Genomic DNA, 12,999 nt, shown 5'->3' with positions numbered 1-12,999 from the left:
GATAGCAGCAGGATAACCAAAATTGAGAATAGCTTTGCACGGGCTTTATGTGCTTGCCCTACTAGCACCCCATTAACTCCCCTATTTCTAGACCTAGGGTTTAAACGAATGGCTGACCTAATTATCTTACGGCCTCTATTATTTGGGTGAGGCTATGGATAGTCCCCGAACTGGCCGTATATAAGTCTTCTTTATTAGAATTGTTAAAAAGCCCTAACTCTATGTCCATCCCATGGATCAAACACGTATCCAGTTGGTTTTGTACGCTGGGATTGAGGAACTTTTGGGAGAATCCCCAGCAACTTGTGAAGTCCCATGTAAAAGCACTGAAGGGAGCTTACTGGTCCCACATACGTAATAATTACATTTCCCAAAAATCGAATGGTCATTTAACTAATTTGTTTATTGATTTCAAATGGTACCCAGAGTTCGAACTATATCTAGATATAATACCTGATTTACTAAGCAAAAGTTTGTATGCCAGATTTCGATTCGGAACATTACCTTTGAAGGCCTTGACGAGCAGATGTGGACCTAAGCTAAGCGCTGATATTTGCCCTGCATGCAGCACTTCCTCCGAAACAGTAGAACATTTTATGTTTTTTTGTCCCGCTTACTCAACCCCTAGGTTTAAATGGATTCGCAAAATCTGTCGGGAATTGAAGTTAAGGAAATATGTTTTAGCTTTGAGGATTTAAAAAAGCCATAATTCAAATGTGATAATTTATGCAGTAAGCAAGTTTTTAGTAACGGCATGGCGCATACACGTCTTTTATTTACAATGATCTGAAATTGTTATAAGTCGGGCAAACATGAATTTTATTCCCTTTTAAATTTTGTTATGATATTATGATGTTTATTATATTGTATTGTATTGCTTTAATGGTCTGTTGGCCGAATAAAGCTTATGTGTATAAAACAAAACAGTCTGAACCACTGGACGGAATTACACCTAATTTGGCAGAAAGCTAGCTTTTGGTACGCAGATCGTATTTTCGCTTATTTGGTGTAAATTCATTTACTAGGAATTGAGAAATTAAAGTGAAAATAAATGTGCATATCTAGGGCTGCGGATCCATTGTGGTGTCTTCCTGAATAACGACGAGCTTGTGCAGGGAAATGCAGAGCTTTGATTTGCTGGCAACACTTCAACCAGAAAGTGTTGGTAGCCATCTTGGGATTCGGCTCCAGCCAAGTGGCAATAAAAAAACAAGCAAAAAAAACACTGAATTCTTTTTTTTTTTTTTTTTATTACCGCAAATTTGTGACGTTGTCGCAAAATCACAGTAAAACATTTAAAAAAAACAGGCAAGATCTCCGGCGCTTGTTTTTTCATTGGCCCCCGGGTGGGCAAGGTTCCGGGGGCATTGAATATATAAGGTGGGGGTGGAAGGGGGCCCCAATTCAGGGCTTATATCTGCCCCGGGGACTGCCACCACCCCAGGGCTACACAATAAAATCATGCGGACCGTGCAGGCACCCTACAGCCCCGGGGACCGCTACCTCCATGGGGCTTTGTTCATGTAACATGCGGGGCACTGCGCGCTCCCCCGGGACCGCCACATCAGTGCTGCACTTTTGCAAATAGTATGCAGGCCCCCCCCCCCGCAGCTCTGGAGACCACACCTACCCGGGGCTACAATAGCAAAAGTGAATTAGGTCCACTGCAGAACCCCAAGCCCTGGGGACCACCACCTCCCAGGGGCAATGCTTGTAGGAGGGAGGATGCGTGACCCCCTCCCCCTCTCAAGGAGCCAATGATGGCCCTGGGAACAGCCATCACCCAGGGCCAGCTCCTACTATGTCCTGGGGTGCTTACTCCCGGGACATAGCTGATTGCTTCTGCTTAGTGGGACCAGACATCTCCTACCAAGCAAAAGCTAGCAAAGTCTGGTTTCTGACAGCGAGAGCTGTCAAACAACCCCCGCTGTCAGAAAGCGGAGTTTTCATCCATTTCTCTGCATACAAATATGCTTGGAGGTAAACAGTTTAAAGCATTGCTCCCACAAGCAGGGATCTGCTTTTTAAAGCAGCTCCTTGCTTGTGCAAGCAATACCGGCTCCGCAGGACATGGGGAGCCGGCTAGGACCGCAGGGGCCTTGAGACTCCCCTGCGGTCCTTTCACCCTCTCTCTCTTCCATCCCATATTGAGAGAGAGATTGTCATTGCTATGGTCTATCCATGCAATGACTTCAAAAAGTAAGACTAGCAAGATGTTTGGTACGAAAAGTTATACTTATGTTTGGAAGCAGAGGGGAACAGAGTCACGTCTGGCCTAATGGTCAAGATCTTGTGCTGTCACTCAGTAGGCTGAAGGTTCAAATCCTAGCATTACTTGGCAGTGTGTTTGTATATTGGCTACTGGTTTGACTGTTACACCTTCCTAGTGATGGAACATTCATGTTTCTTTCATATCACATGCCTGGGTTGCATGTCATAGATATGTCTGGAAACAACAGGGTAAAGAGTCACCTGTGGTGTAAGGGTTACGTTTAGAGACCCTCACACTGAAAGCTGAGGGTTTTACTCCAGGTGTGTCTGTGGTCTTTTCCATTCTTTAATTTAATTGTCAAAAGTTAAAGGTTCATACTGAGAGGTGATCTCACCGTTTTAAGTGACAAATACACTTTTCTTTTGAATTTGTCCTAAAATATCCCATTCTATGTACATCTTTTATCAAAGCCTACATTGCTGTCTCTCTTTAAATCTCTGAATTACTCACTCTCTCTCTCTCAGGGTTGGATGGTTAAGGGGCTTGAAGGCCCTTCAACCAACCCCACTGTGCCTTGACAAAGGACATGCACGGCGCAAGGTTGGGTGCTTATAGGCATGGCAGCGGTTGGATTAACGTGTAGTAATGAAAATTACTTTCATTAAAAAAAAAAAAAAAAACATAGAAATCCACTGAAATAAAAACAAAGGTTACAGATACGTTATTGTTAGGAAAAAGAATTTAAAAAACAGAGAAATTCTCATGACAACCATCTGATGGAACTTCACTGGCTTCCTTTGCTGGCTCCCACCATCTTTTAATGCAGTTTCATCATTGACAAGGCCATTAGAACTAGTACTCTTATCTTGCAACCAAGATCACCATCTCTTGTGGGTCTCTGCAAAACTGCAGTCAGGACATCATCAGACTGCAGACTAAGAAGTGTAAAAAAGAAAAAAAACAAGACAACAAGACGACAAGCCTTTTCTAGCTATGCACCCGGGTCTGGAACAACATCCTCATATCCATCAGGGCTGCCTCAACACTACTCCAATTTTAGGAATGAGTTTAAGACTTATCTCTTTGAACAGTACATCACAATGCATTACCTGTCCACCAGCTAGCTTCCTCTCGTATTACTCGTTTACTTTAAGCTTCTCTTTGATTATGTACTGTGCTCTGCTGCCTTTTGGCTAGGTTCAAACTATAGAAATATTATATACAAACATACCGCCTTATGCTTTTCGTTTACTGTTTGTCATGTTTGCATCTTCACCGATCTAGAAGCATACAGTATATGCTGATAAAAGAGAGTGGTGTTGGGTGCCATGAATGCAGACTCTGAGGCGAAATATTGAAATCTAACATGTGAAGCAACCATACTCCTAAAGCTGGGCTTCTTTGGCATGAATCAACAGTACAGAGGTATGTGACTAATACATTGTCAGCAAGAGGAAGAGAGAGATAGAATATGTTCCGGGGTGTACAAATCACAATTTGGCACTCTGGAAACTATCAGAATGTGCACAGATAGGAATTTCACAATATTTGCCAATAAAATTATCACATAATGTGAACGGTGGCCAAATAGCCTGGGCTACACAACTTGTGCATGGGCAAAGTGTGCGTATGAAATTAGTGCATGAGCAAATCACACACAATTGCCAAATCCCACGTCCAGAGCCACAAGTTTCCCCCCAAAAAGGACTTTAGCCCCATACTTTTAATTAGGGCCTTTGTCTTATACTTCATACCGATATAAAAAGGCAAAAGCTTTTAAAGCACACAAAACCTACCTCTAGCTCATTTTCATCAAAAATTGCAAGCAGATTTTCAGGCACCAATTCATTAAGACCTGTCCAAAACATACAGAATATAATTTATATATAGTGCTCTAGAATTCTTGACAGCAAAAGTGAACATCACAAAGAGACAGGCTGAGTTTACCTTTCAGGAAATGCTCCACTTCCTCTCTAACCTGAGTGGCTAGCCTGTACTGGGCCAGCAGATTTAAGTAGAAGATCTTGTTGCCATTGGTCACTTGGATCTGAGCACCATTGGATATCAGCTCGATCACCTTCGTTGTGTTAAGACAGCAAGGGAAAGAGAAAGAAGAAATAGGTTTAGTATGAAATGAGAGCACCAAGGAACAAAGAAAGATACCACGCAAAACAGACGGCAGGGAAGGAGGACATAGATTTACCAACTGATTTCCACTGTCTGAGCTTCACTTGCGTGGGGTAGCAGTAAGGGGGAATTACTTCCAACATAGTCAAAACATCAACATTAGTATTAGCCACAATCCTCTCACTGCACATATCTGAGAAACATGAGTCTTGAAACTTCACTTAAAGGTTTGTAATTGTAATTCCTTCAATTAAGAACTCCACGTATCATTGCCATAGAATAATGTCCATTAAAACTAACATAACGCTCCACACAAATACAGTGTATTTCAGTAGAAACACTCTAACTTTATCAGTTAGCACCACTTAAAGTGAACTAAAGAGGCTTGTCGGCCTTGTGGGGTGGATGAGGGGGGGGGGGGGGGGGGGGGGGGAGTACTGGAAGATTGGTGCCCCTGCTGACTGGGACCCTGACTGCTAGATTCCACATCAAGGGCTTCAAAACGATTAGGCTGTCAGGTGTATCATTAGTTGAGAAAATGGTCTCCACCAGCCCTGTGAAGTAGACCCTAAATTTTCAAAACTGGTGCAGGAATTGGTTGGCAGGGGTCAACATACTCAAGAAAGCACTATAGCCCTTCTGTCTATAGAAAGAGTTCCAAAGAGCAGTCTGCTTCATCGAGGTACGTCCACGAAAGACAAGACTGGTACCGACCACCCTTTCTAGCCAATATGTGCTATTCAAACCTGGGCTGATAACTTATTTGGCTCCACCTTGCCCATTGTGGATCAGCTGGGCCAAAGAGGCCCCAAAATCTTCTGGGACTGCTTGCAAGATCGTTCTGGGAATGGGTGTATCAGCCCAACAGACAGACTGCTCTTACAGATTGCAATGGAAGAGAGGAGGAAGAAAACATATGTTTGCCAAAGGAGTCAATCCTTTTAGATTCCCTTGTTCACAGATGGGCAAGAATATTGTTTTATCCACACAGTCATCATAGAATCTGTAAGGGAATAACTAAACAGAAGTAAGGGCTCACATGTTGCTGGCCCCACCTGCAGGATATCTGCAAAACAAGTGTTTTTGTCTCCATGGACGGGACCTGTAACTATAGTGCTTCTAATGCTCTGTGAACCACCACTGCAAATGGTGCACCCTATACTGCTGGAGGCCCATGTAAGGTTGAGCTCTGTATCAGGAGAGGGATCAAGCCAACTGGCTTTCTATAAATCAAGGCTTAACTAATGAAATGAGGTAAGAGCAAGTCACTCCCCTCATCATCATCAACATCCTGGGGTGCATCTTGGTCTAACACAGGATCCGATTCAGAAACAAAAAGATAAGAGCCTCTGCTGACATCTGTAATGCAACAGACGTACATGGTAAGAGTCCGGCTGCAAGACAACCAGTTGCACTTTTGTTATTTCATAGCTTGACATTGGCTGAGCTCAGACCGATGTCCGTTCTGGATCCAAAATGGTTGCCAATACTGAATCATCCTCTGGTATCGGCATCGGGAACCAGTATGGCTCATGGGGCCAGAGTGGAATTATGTACCAGAGTTGGTACTGACTGGTAAAGGATCCCAAGGGGACAGAAGGCACAGGCGAGGGAATCATTTGTTGGTAACTTACCTGGAGTCACTGCGATTCCATGGGGTCCTGTGGCTCACCAGAGGAAGTGGTTTTATTTCAGTAAAAACACTTTAAAATTTAACAGGGTTTCCCTGGAGTAAGTTCATGCCAGAATATTTTGTATCTCACCTGTGTTGATAGACATTCAACACAGTTATTTCATGTTAGCTAGCAGCAATTTAATATTTTGTTATCAACCTGACCTCTTTCGGCCCTTATTTCTCTTCAAAAATATAATACACAATTCATAACATACACCGTTGGTATGTAATTAAGAATGGCCAAAGTCACATTCCTGCTGAACGTGTCTGTCTAGGTGCTCTGTGAATAAATGTTCTGACGCCCACATCGCGGCCTGGCACATACCAAGGACAGGCACTCCCTTGCACCAACAATTTTATATTTTCTAATTTGCTTTCTATGTGAATATACTTCATTAATATTGTATTATTTCATTTTCTACACAACTATGTTCCCCCTGAGTAGGCGTCACACACCCAGATTAGGAACCGATGAATTAGACTGAATGAACATAAAGACTTTAAATATGCTCTAGCATATCCTGCAGGTTTGGCAGGTATAAGATCAATCACTTTTTGGGATACTTTAGTGTGTCGTTCCAAGTGGGATGGTATACGTAGACATGAGTCCTGTGAAAACCTCATTGGGAACAAGCTATACTTGGCTGATGAGACCTAACTAGGGTAAATCGGGTTCTGGGTTGCTTGAGTTCCAGTTCGGGGCCACCTGGGCTGCACATTCGGGCTGGATTGTTCCCACTGGAGCAGGGTCGAGACTGACTGCATATGGCTGGGTCCAAACTGAGGTGGCCTGTGCGCAAAAGTAACGATGGAGTGGGATTCGGCCCGAATAATTACCATCTGGCTGAGGTTAATTCAAGCATTCCATCGATCACTTGTTTGTATGCTGCAGGTATTACATTTGTGCCAGTTGATAATGTTCCGACAGATATTAGTTGAGAAACTAAAGAACTATTACTTCTGCGGAAGAAATCTAAATGTATGATTAAATATCAAAGTATGCAACCTGCGGGACTGAACAGGGCTTTCTGTAATCTTTCATCTTTGCATTTGCTCAATGAACTGGAAATGTTAATTAGATGTTTTTTAATGTGGCGCATACCGAATGTTTCCGGTAAAAAGGTGCTACTGAACAAATATTTTTGATGATCTTGTACTGTGTTGTTTGCTTAACATTTGCACCAGCTGAAACCCAATTTAATGACTAATTAAATTTGAAAAGTATGAGCTGGAGCGAGGACTGGCCCATGATAAAGAAAATAATGTCTCGGTATAAAGGGCTAGTTACGCAGTCTCTATCTTATATCTGAGGCTAATTAAATGGAATGTAGCTAATTAAAATAATGTTTTTTTAGAATAAATATCTATAAACAAGGATGAAATCCGGCACTTGCTGACAGTTACTTGCTCTGCTGAAATCCTGTTGAAGGAAGAGTGTTTCTTCTGAGAGAACACGTTTTGGTGTCCAGGTTGTTTTAACTCTACTGGGCATTTATTTGCCTATAGAAAATGATGACTGGAGTTTACTCGAAAGAACATTAAGATGACTGAAACTTTTAAACGAAGTTTGAAGACTTTCTGATGCGTCTTGGATATGTACAGTCTGAGTTGAGGCTTGTGGCCAATGAAAAGGTTAGCGAGAAGAATGTATGTGAATAGAAATGGTAAGTACCAGTAAGCAATGTAAAGTGAAGGCAGTGAAAGATGTAGGGGTGAAAAAGATGCAGAGGGAGAGTGGAAGAGAAAAGTGACGAGAAAGGACCAAGCAAAGAGCCTGCGCAAATTACACTGGTGAAGAATGATCAAGCATACACTTCTGCTCGTTATTAGTCACTCGGTGGGCTGGACCCGGGGCCTTTAACAGCAGTGCTTAATTTGAGCCAGTGGTCGCAGCTGGGGCCCAGAGGCACTTATTTTTGGAATGGGTGCTTATTTCTTCACATTCGTCTAAAGCCCAGATCAGGAGAGAAAAAGAAACAAAAGAGGAAAGAAGGAAAAAAAGGGGCAGGAAACAGTGACAAGGGGAGAAAGCAGAAATGAAAACGTATGTGCAGAGCGAAATAAAGGAGCAGCTTTGGTAACTGACATCCTGGACATACTGTTGTAGTGAGTCCTAGTTTGTTTTAACGGGATAACAGGAGTTAGCTTAGCCGTAGGCTTGTAAACTCGTGCCCCTGTCACCTAGTGACTTTTAACCTACTTAGCTTGCTCTGTCTTAGTCCATTTAATTATTTATTTCCTTTAAGATGGCGGCCTTGTTTATAGTTAGGCCACTTGTTATGAGTCTTATTATCAGTGTCACTGCGCCAAGGCGTCAAGATCAAGCACGAAAGACAAACAAACAGTAGATGTTCACACTTAAGGATTTTCCCTGTCTATACTTTCGAGGGATTGTTGATATTAATTGCCGTCCCAAGCATGCCTGTTATCTATTGTTTTGAATTACACCTACGTCAGGGGACCTTGTAGATCTGTATAAATACATCACACTTTAGACAGATAATCAGAGGGATTCCGACCGGAGGGCATCGCCACCATCGCTGATACCGATGCTGCAGTCGTCTTGATGCTGACCCAATCTTCGTGTCCCTACGGAGTCTGAGATAGAGACCTCATTCCAAGGTAACGAGGGTTGGGGGCTCTTCTCATGGACCTTGCTTTGGCAGATTAGGTTTAGTAACCCCAGCTCTCCTTTAGGTAGGAGGGGGTCTTTATAACCATGACTCTCTTCTTCACAATACTGTTGCTTGGTATATTCATTATCCTAATCATTGAAGTTCATGCAACTTATCACAAATGGCAGTTATGTTAAATAAAAACTATTATAACTTCACTGCATCTGTGTTATTGCCTTTGTTTGTATGAGACATAATACATCTGTGAGAAAAGGGTAATTTCCATTTAACCACGACAACCCTGAGATATCTTACTTTGAGTCCATGCGTAAGCGACTGCTACAAATCACCTTTTACTATTGTGTTTCTGGTGAGGTACTGCTAGTGAGCCAGTAAGGTTTGGACAACAGTTACAACTAGTTGTAAGAAGAGACTTAGTCACCTACAAACGAAAGTACTGTCATCCTGAGACCAGCAGTCTTGCTCAGAGCAAGAGTCCAAACTACAACACTCTAGTGCCAGCCAGAGGCTTCTAAGCAAAACCTTTGGCCCTGGCACTTACTATTTTACAAATTAAGCACTGTTTGAAAGGGATCTTCCTTTCAACGTACCCAAATCCTAGATCACTAGTAAAGTTGCCAGGCTACACGTAATTTTCAACCATTCATCACCAAGAATGCTTTTTTAAACAACCTTTATTGGGTTTCATGCTGCAAATATTATATTGTTATTTAATGATTGCATACACATTCGGGCATCATCCTCCCGAGGCCCGTTGTTCTGGTGGGGAGGAAGTCATGAGGGTGAATACAAATGCCCTTTTATTCAACCGAGAGGTTAACGCAACTTGATGCTCCCATCCGACCCCACCTGGCCCATCTCTCCCTGGAGTGTCCATTTCATGGTGTGCAGGACGTGTCTAGGGTAGCTTGTTAGAGATCATGCAGAACGTATTGGCAGGGCCGTGGCAGTGATACCCTGGTTATCTGAGGTATGACTGATATGAAGATCTTTGAGGATGGCGGGCGAGTGTTGGGGTGTAGTGGGATTCATGGGGCCTGTTCATTAGTGGGAGTTTGCAAGTCGGTATTATCACTCCATGTGGTCACCAAGGATGGCATTTGGAATGCCGGTCTACTTTCATACCCATAGTCCTTGAACTCCTGGTCCATGGCAGCCTAGTATGTTGCAATGGGTGTTCTGCGTAGTCCCTGTTTTCTTTTCTGCGTAAAGCTGTTCTCTGGCCTCCGCCCAGGTGGCCACTGCCTGTTTAAAACTTGCTAGTGTAGGAGGAGTACGAGCTTTCCACCGCATGGTTACTGCTCGTCTGGCCAGTATCAACAACAGGTCTGAAAATGTATTTGATATGTTGGTTGTGTTATTTTTTTTTTTGGGGGGGTGAGGGGGAGGATAAATACCTAACAGGTAGGATTGTAACTGGCTTAACCAATGGGAGGGCCATGCTCTCTGCCAGCAAGTTCAGGACCCCCTCCCAGAACGGACTACGAGGGCGCAATACCACAGCATATGGGGACAATCTGCTGGGGACTGTTAGCATCTAGGGCACGCATCAGTTGCTGTTATGTAGACCCTGTGGTTCTGGAAGGGGTAAGGGAGGCCCTATACAAAATGTCAAATTGAATAAATGTAAAGCGTGCATTCCAGGAACTGTGCTGTGGTATTTCAGTGCCTGCTGCCACTCCTTCCCATGGTAGCGTCACCCTCTACACTTTTCCTACCAGTGTCTAAGTGACTGCAGAGACACCCCAGTATGTTCCAGCACGGCCCTGTAAATCCATGTAACGACTCACCGTCCATGCCCAACTGTGTGTAAGGTCTGCATCAGTGCATGGGCGGGTTCTCCCCAATTTCTCTTCCACATCTGTTGAAGTGTATGTACTAATTTGCCATACAGCAGAAGCTGGGCCCATGCCAGCTTGCTGTGTCAGCTAAGATTTGAAAGGGATGGAGAATGCCCCCCTTATGGAAGTCGCCCAATGCATTCATGCCTGCCGCTGTCCATTGGTGAGCGAACCACCCGCTGTCGGAAAGCCCAACAATGGGATGGCAGTGGCATATTGCACCATTGTGTTCGTGTATTGAATGCTGTGTTTCAGAACTGCTAGTGCCGTTTGCAGCAGCAGCAGGGAAGCAGTGCGTACACAGGGTGCAACTGATGGGAACATTTGCCTATGTAAGTCACCCCTCTTGAGTTGGGATGTGTTTAGTTGTGCTTCTCCCCAATGCAAATCTGCCAGCCAGTACGCTGCCAATTGGAGTTGTGCTCCATAGTAGTAGCACCTAAAGTCCGGAGCTACCATCCCTCCTCTGTTGGCCAATAGTTTCAGCTTGGCCTAACTCACCCTACGAGGCCTGCACCCCAAAAAAGCTTGACTACTAAAGCATCATGGCATCGGAAATAGGATGTGGGTATGAACAGTGGGAAGTTGACAACTTCATATAAAAGACGAGGGAGCATCACCATTTTTACCACCTCTATGCACCCTGGGGCTGTAAGACGTAGGGAGGCCCAGAAGGCCAACTGTGAGAGTAAGGCCTGTACTACTTCCCCAGGTTGCCATCCAAAAAGTGAGTGTGATATATTTGGATGCCTAAGTATCTAAAAGTGTGCATGGCCACTAAATCGCTGTATCCAAAGGTGCAATGGGTACGTCTCTCATAAAGGGGAAAGATGTATGATTAGGATTATGAATTAATGACCCCGAGAAAAAGCACACAAAAGGTTTCCCTGCCATGATCAGGAGAGTAGTTCAGGGAAATCAATACAAAAGAACGAAAACTCTCCTCTCAAAATACCAAAAACAAAAATAAAGACAGATGAAGTACAACTCAAATATATAACAACCACCTTTAATTATTATTTTTTTAAAACAAGCTAAACCTACCCTACTACACTCCATTCATCACAAAATCAATCCTGTTCGACACAAGTCATTGAAGTCAAGGGTTGATTTTGTGATGAATGGAGTGTAGTAGGGTAGGTTTAGCTTGTTTAAAAAAAAAATAATAATTAAAGGCGGTTGTTATATATTTGAGTTGTACTTCATCTGTCTTTATTTTTTGTTATTGGTATTTTGAGAGGAGAGCTTTCGTTCTTTTGTATTAACGACCCCAAGAACAGAGGGTGCTCTGAATTCTTGCAAGATGGTTGAAACTGAGGTAAGGTCCATCGTGGCAGACCAGTTTTACAGTACCATGTTAAATTATGTGCGTATTCCTATCTATCGGGATGCTGAAGGCATGACCTTGCTCTCAAACGTTAATGGCGAGTGGTTCTATGGCTAGTGTGAATGGTATTGGGGACAACAGCCCCCCTATTTTGCTCCCAACAATACTGGGTAGGCCTCCCAGATGTGTCCTTCTTTTTATACATGGTGATGTATAAAGGAGCTGAATCCAACGGATTAAGAATCTGGGATATTATGCCACCGTTTTGGTCATCGACGTCAGTAGCATACCTGTGTCCATAGCTGTTTTACATATTTTTTATATACTTTTAACAGCTGTGGTTCTGAAAGGGTTCTGAGCCTGTCATAAAATTCTACAGGGAGGCCATCTGTGCGTGGCGTTTTGCCTCGCGTGAGATCTCTGATTGGTACTTTTATTTCCTGTTACGTGATGGGAGTGGCCAAGGCTGCGGCCACCTCTGGCAAAACCTGCGGGAAAGTGACGTCCCGTACAAAGGCTGCAACTGAAGCGTTTCTGCCATAGTGGGTTGACGAACATAACGGTGAATTATGGGCCTGGGAGGCTTGGTTAAGCTTTGTATCTCCACTCAAGGATGGCGAGATGGGCATCTGTTGGTTAGGTGGTTTAAGTATTCGTGTTTTGAGACAGACATCCTTTTTGCGCACTGTGCGGGATTGGCTCTGTAGGTCTCTTATTCTAGGCAACTCCATTAGGCCACCATGACTCTGTTTAGCTCTGTTTAGAGCGTGGGGTCTGCTCTAGGTTTTATACTGCTAACTTATAGTTCCAGGAGTGAACCATCCGCTCGTTTGATTTCAGAGTCAAGCGTATGGCAGGCACAGAACATGGCCCTAATACACACACTCCGCAGCGCGACCTTGAAGGCCTCCCACTCTACCATTGTGGATGAGGTGGTTGTTTTGCTTACATGAAAGTATTGAATGATGGGCTCTCTTAGTTTCTCCTGGATAACCTGGTGTTCCAAACAAGGTGGTTGGAGCTTCCAGGTAGGGATCAGGGTGTGTACTCTGTCCCAATGCAAGATGATCACAAGCGGGTTGTGGTCCGACCGTCTTGCCAAATTATGCCCCTTGGAAGACTGAGGGTTGGAGAGGGTCTAAGCATACTAAATGATCTAAATGAGTATGTACTCTGTGTGG

At 43.7% G+C, this 12,999-nt stretch overlaps 1 protein-coding gene across 3 annotated transcripts in view; it reads right to left on the bottom strand.

The window, feature by feature from the left end:
- Positions 1–12,999, bottom strand: part of AREL1 (apoptosis resistant E3 ubiquitin protein ligase 1) — a 708,282-nt gene that overhangs the window by 259,973 nt on the left and 435,310 nt on the right. For all 3 annotated transcript variants that reach the window (XM_069208486.1, XM_069208484.1, XM_069208485.1), the window contains exons 16-17: positions 4,160–4,289; positions 4,009–4,067 (exon numbers count right to left, since the gene is read on the bottom strand). In XM_069208486.1, coding sequence (XP_069064587.1) covers positions 4,009–4,067; positions 4,160–4,289 — 189 coding nt within the window. The remainder of the gene's footprint in view (positions 1–4,008; positions 4,068–4,159; positions 4,290–12,999) is intronic.

This window comes from Pleurodeles waltl, chromosome 9, assembly GCF_031143425.1.
Source record: "Pleurodeles waltl isolate 20211129_DDA chromosome 9, aPleWal1.hap1.20221129, whole genome shotgun sequence".
NCBI lineage: Eukaryota > Metazoa > Chordata > Amphibia > Caudata > Salamandridae > Pleurodeles > Pleurodeles waltl.
Note: the sequence above shows the minus strand (reverse complement) of the source record. Positions and strands in the feature narration are given on the sequence as shown.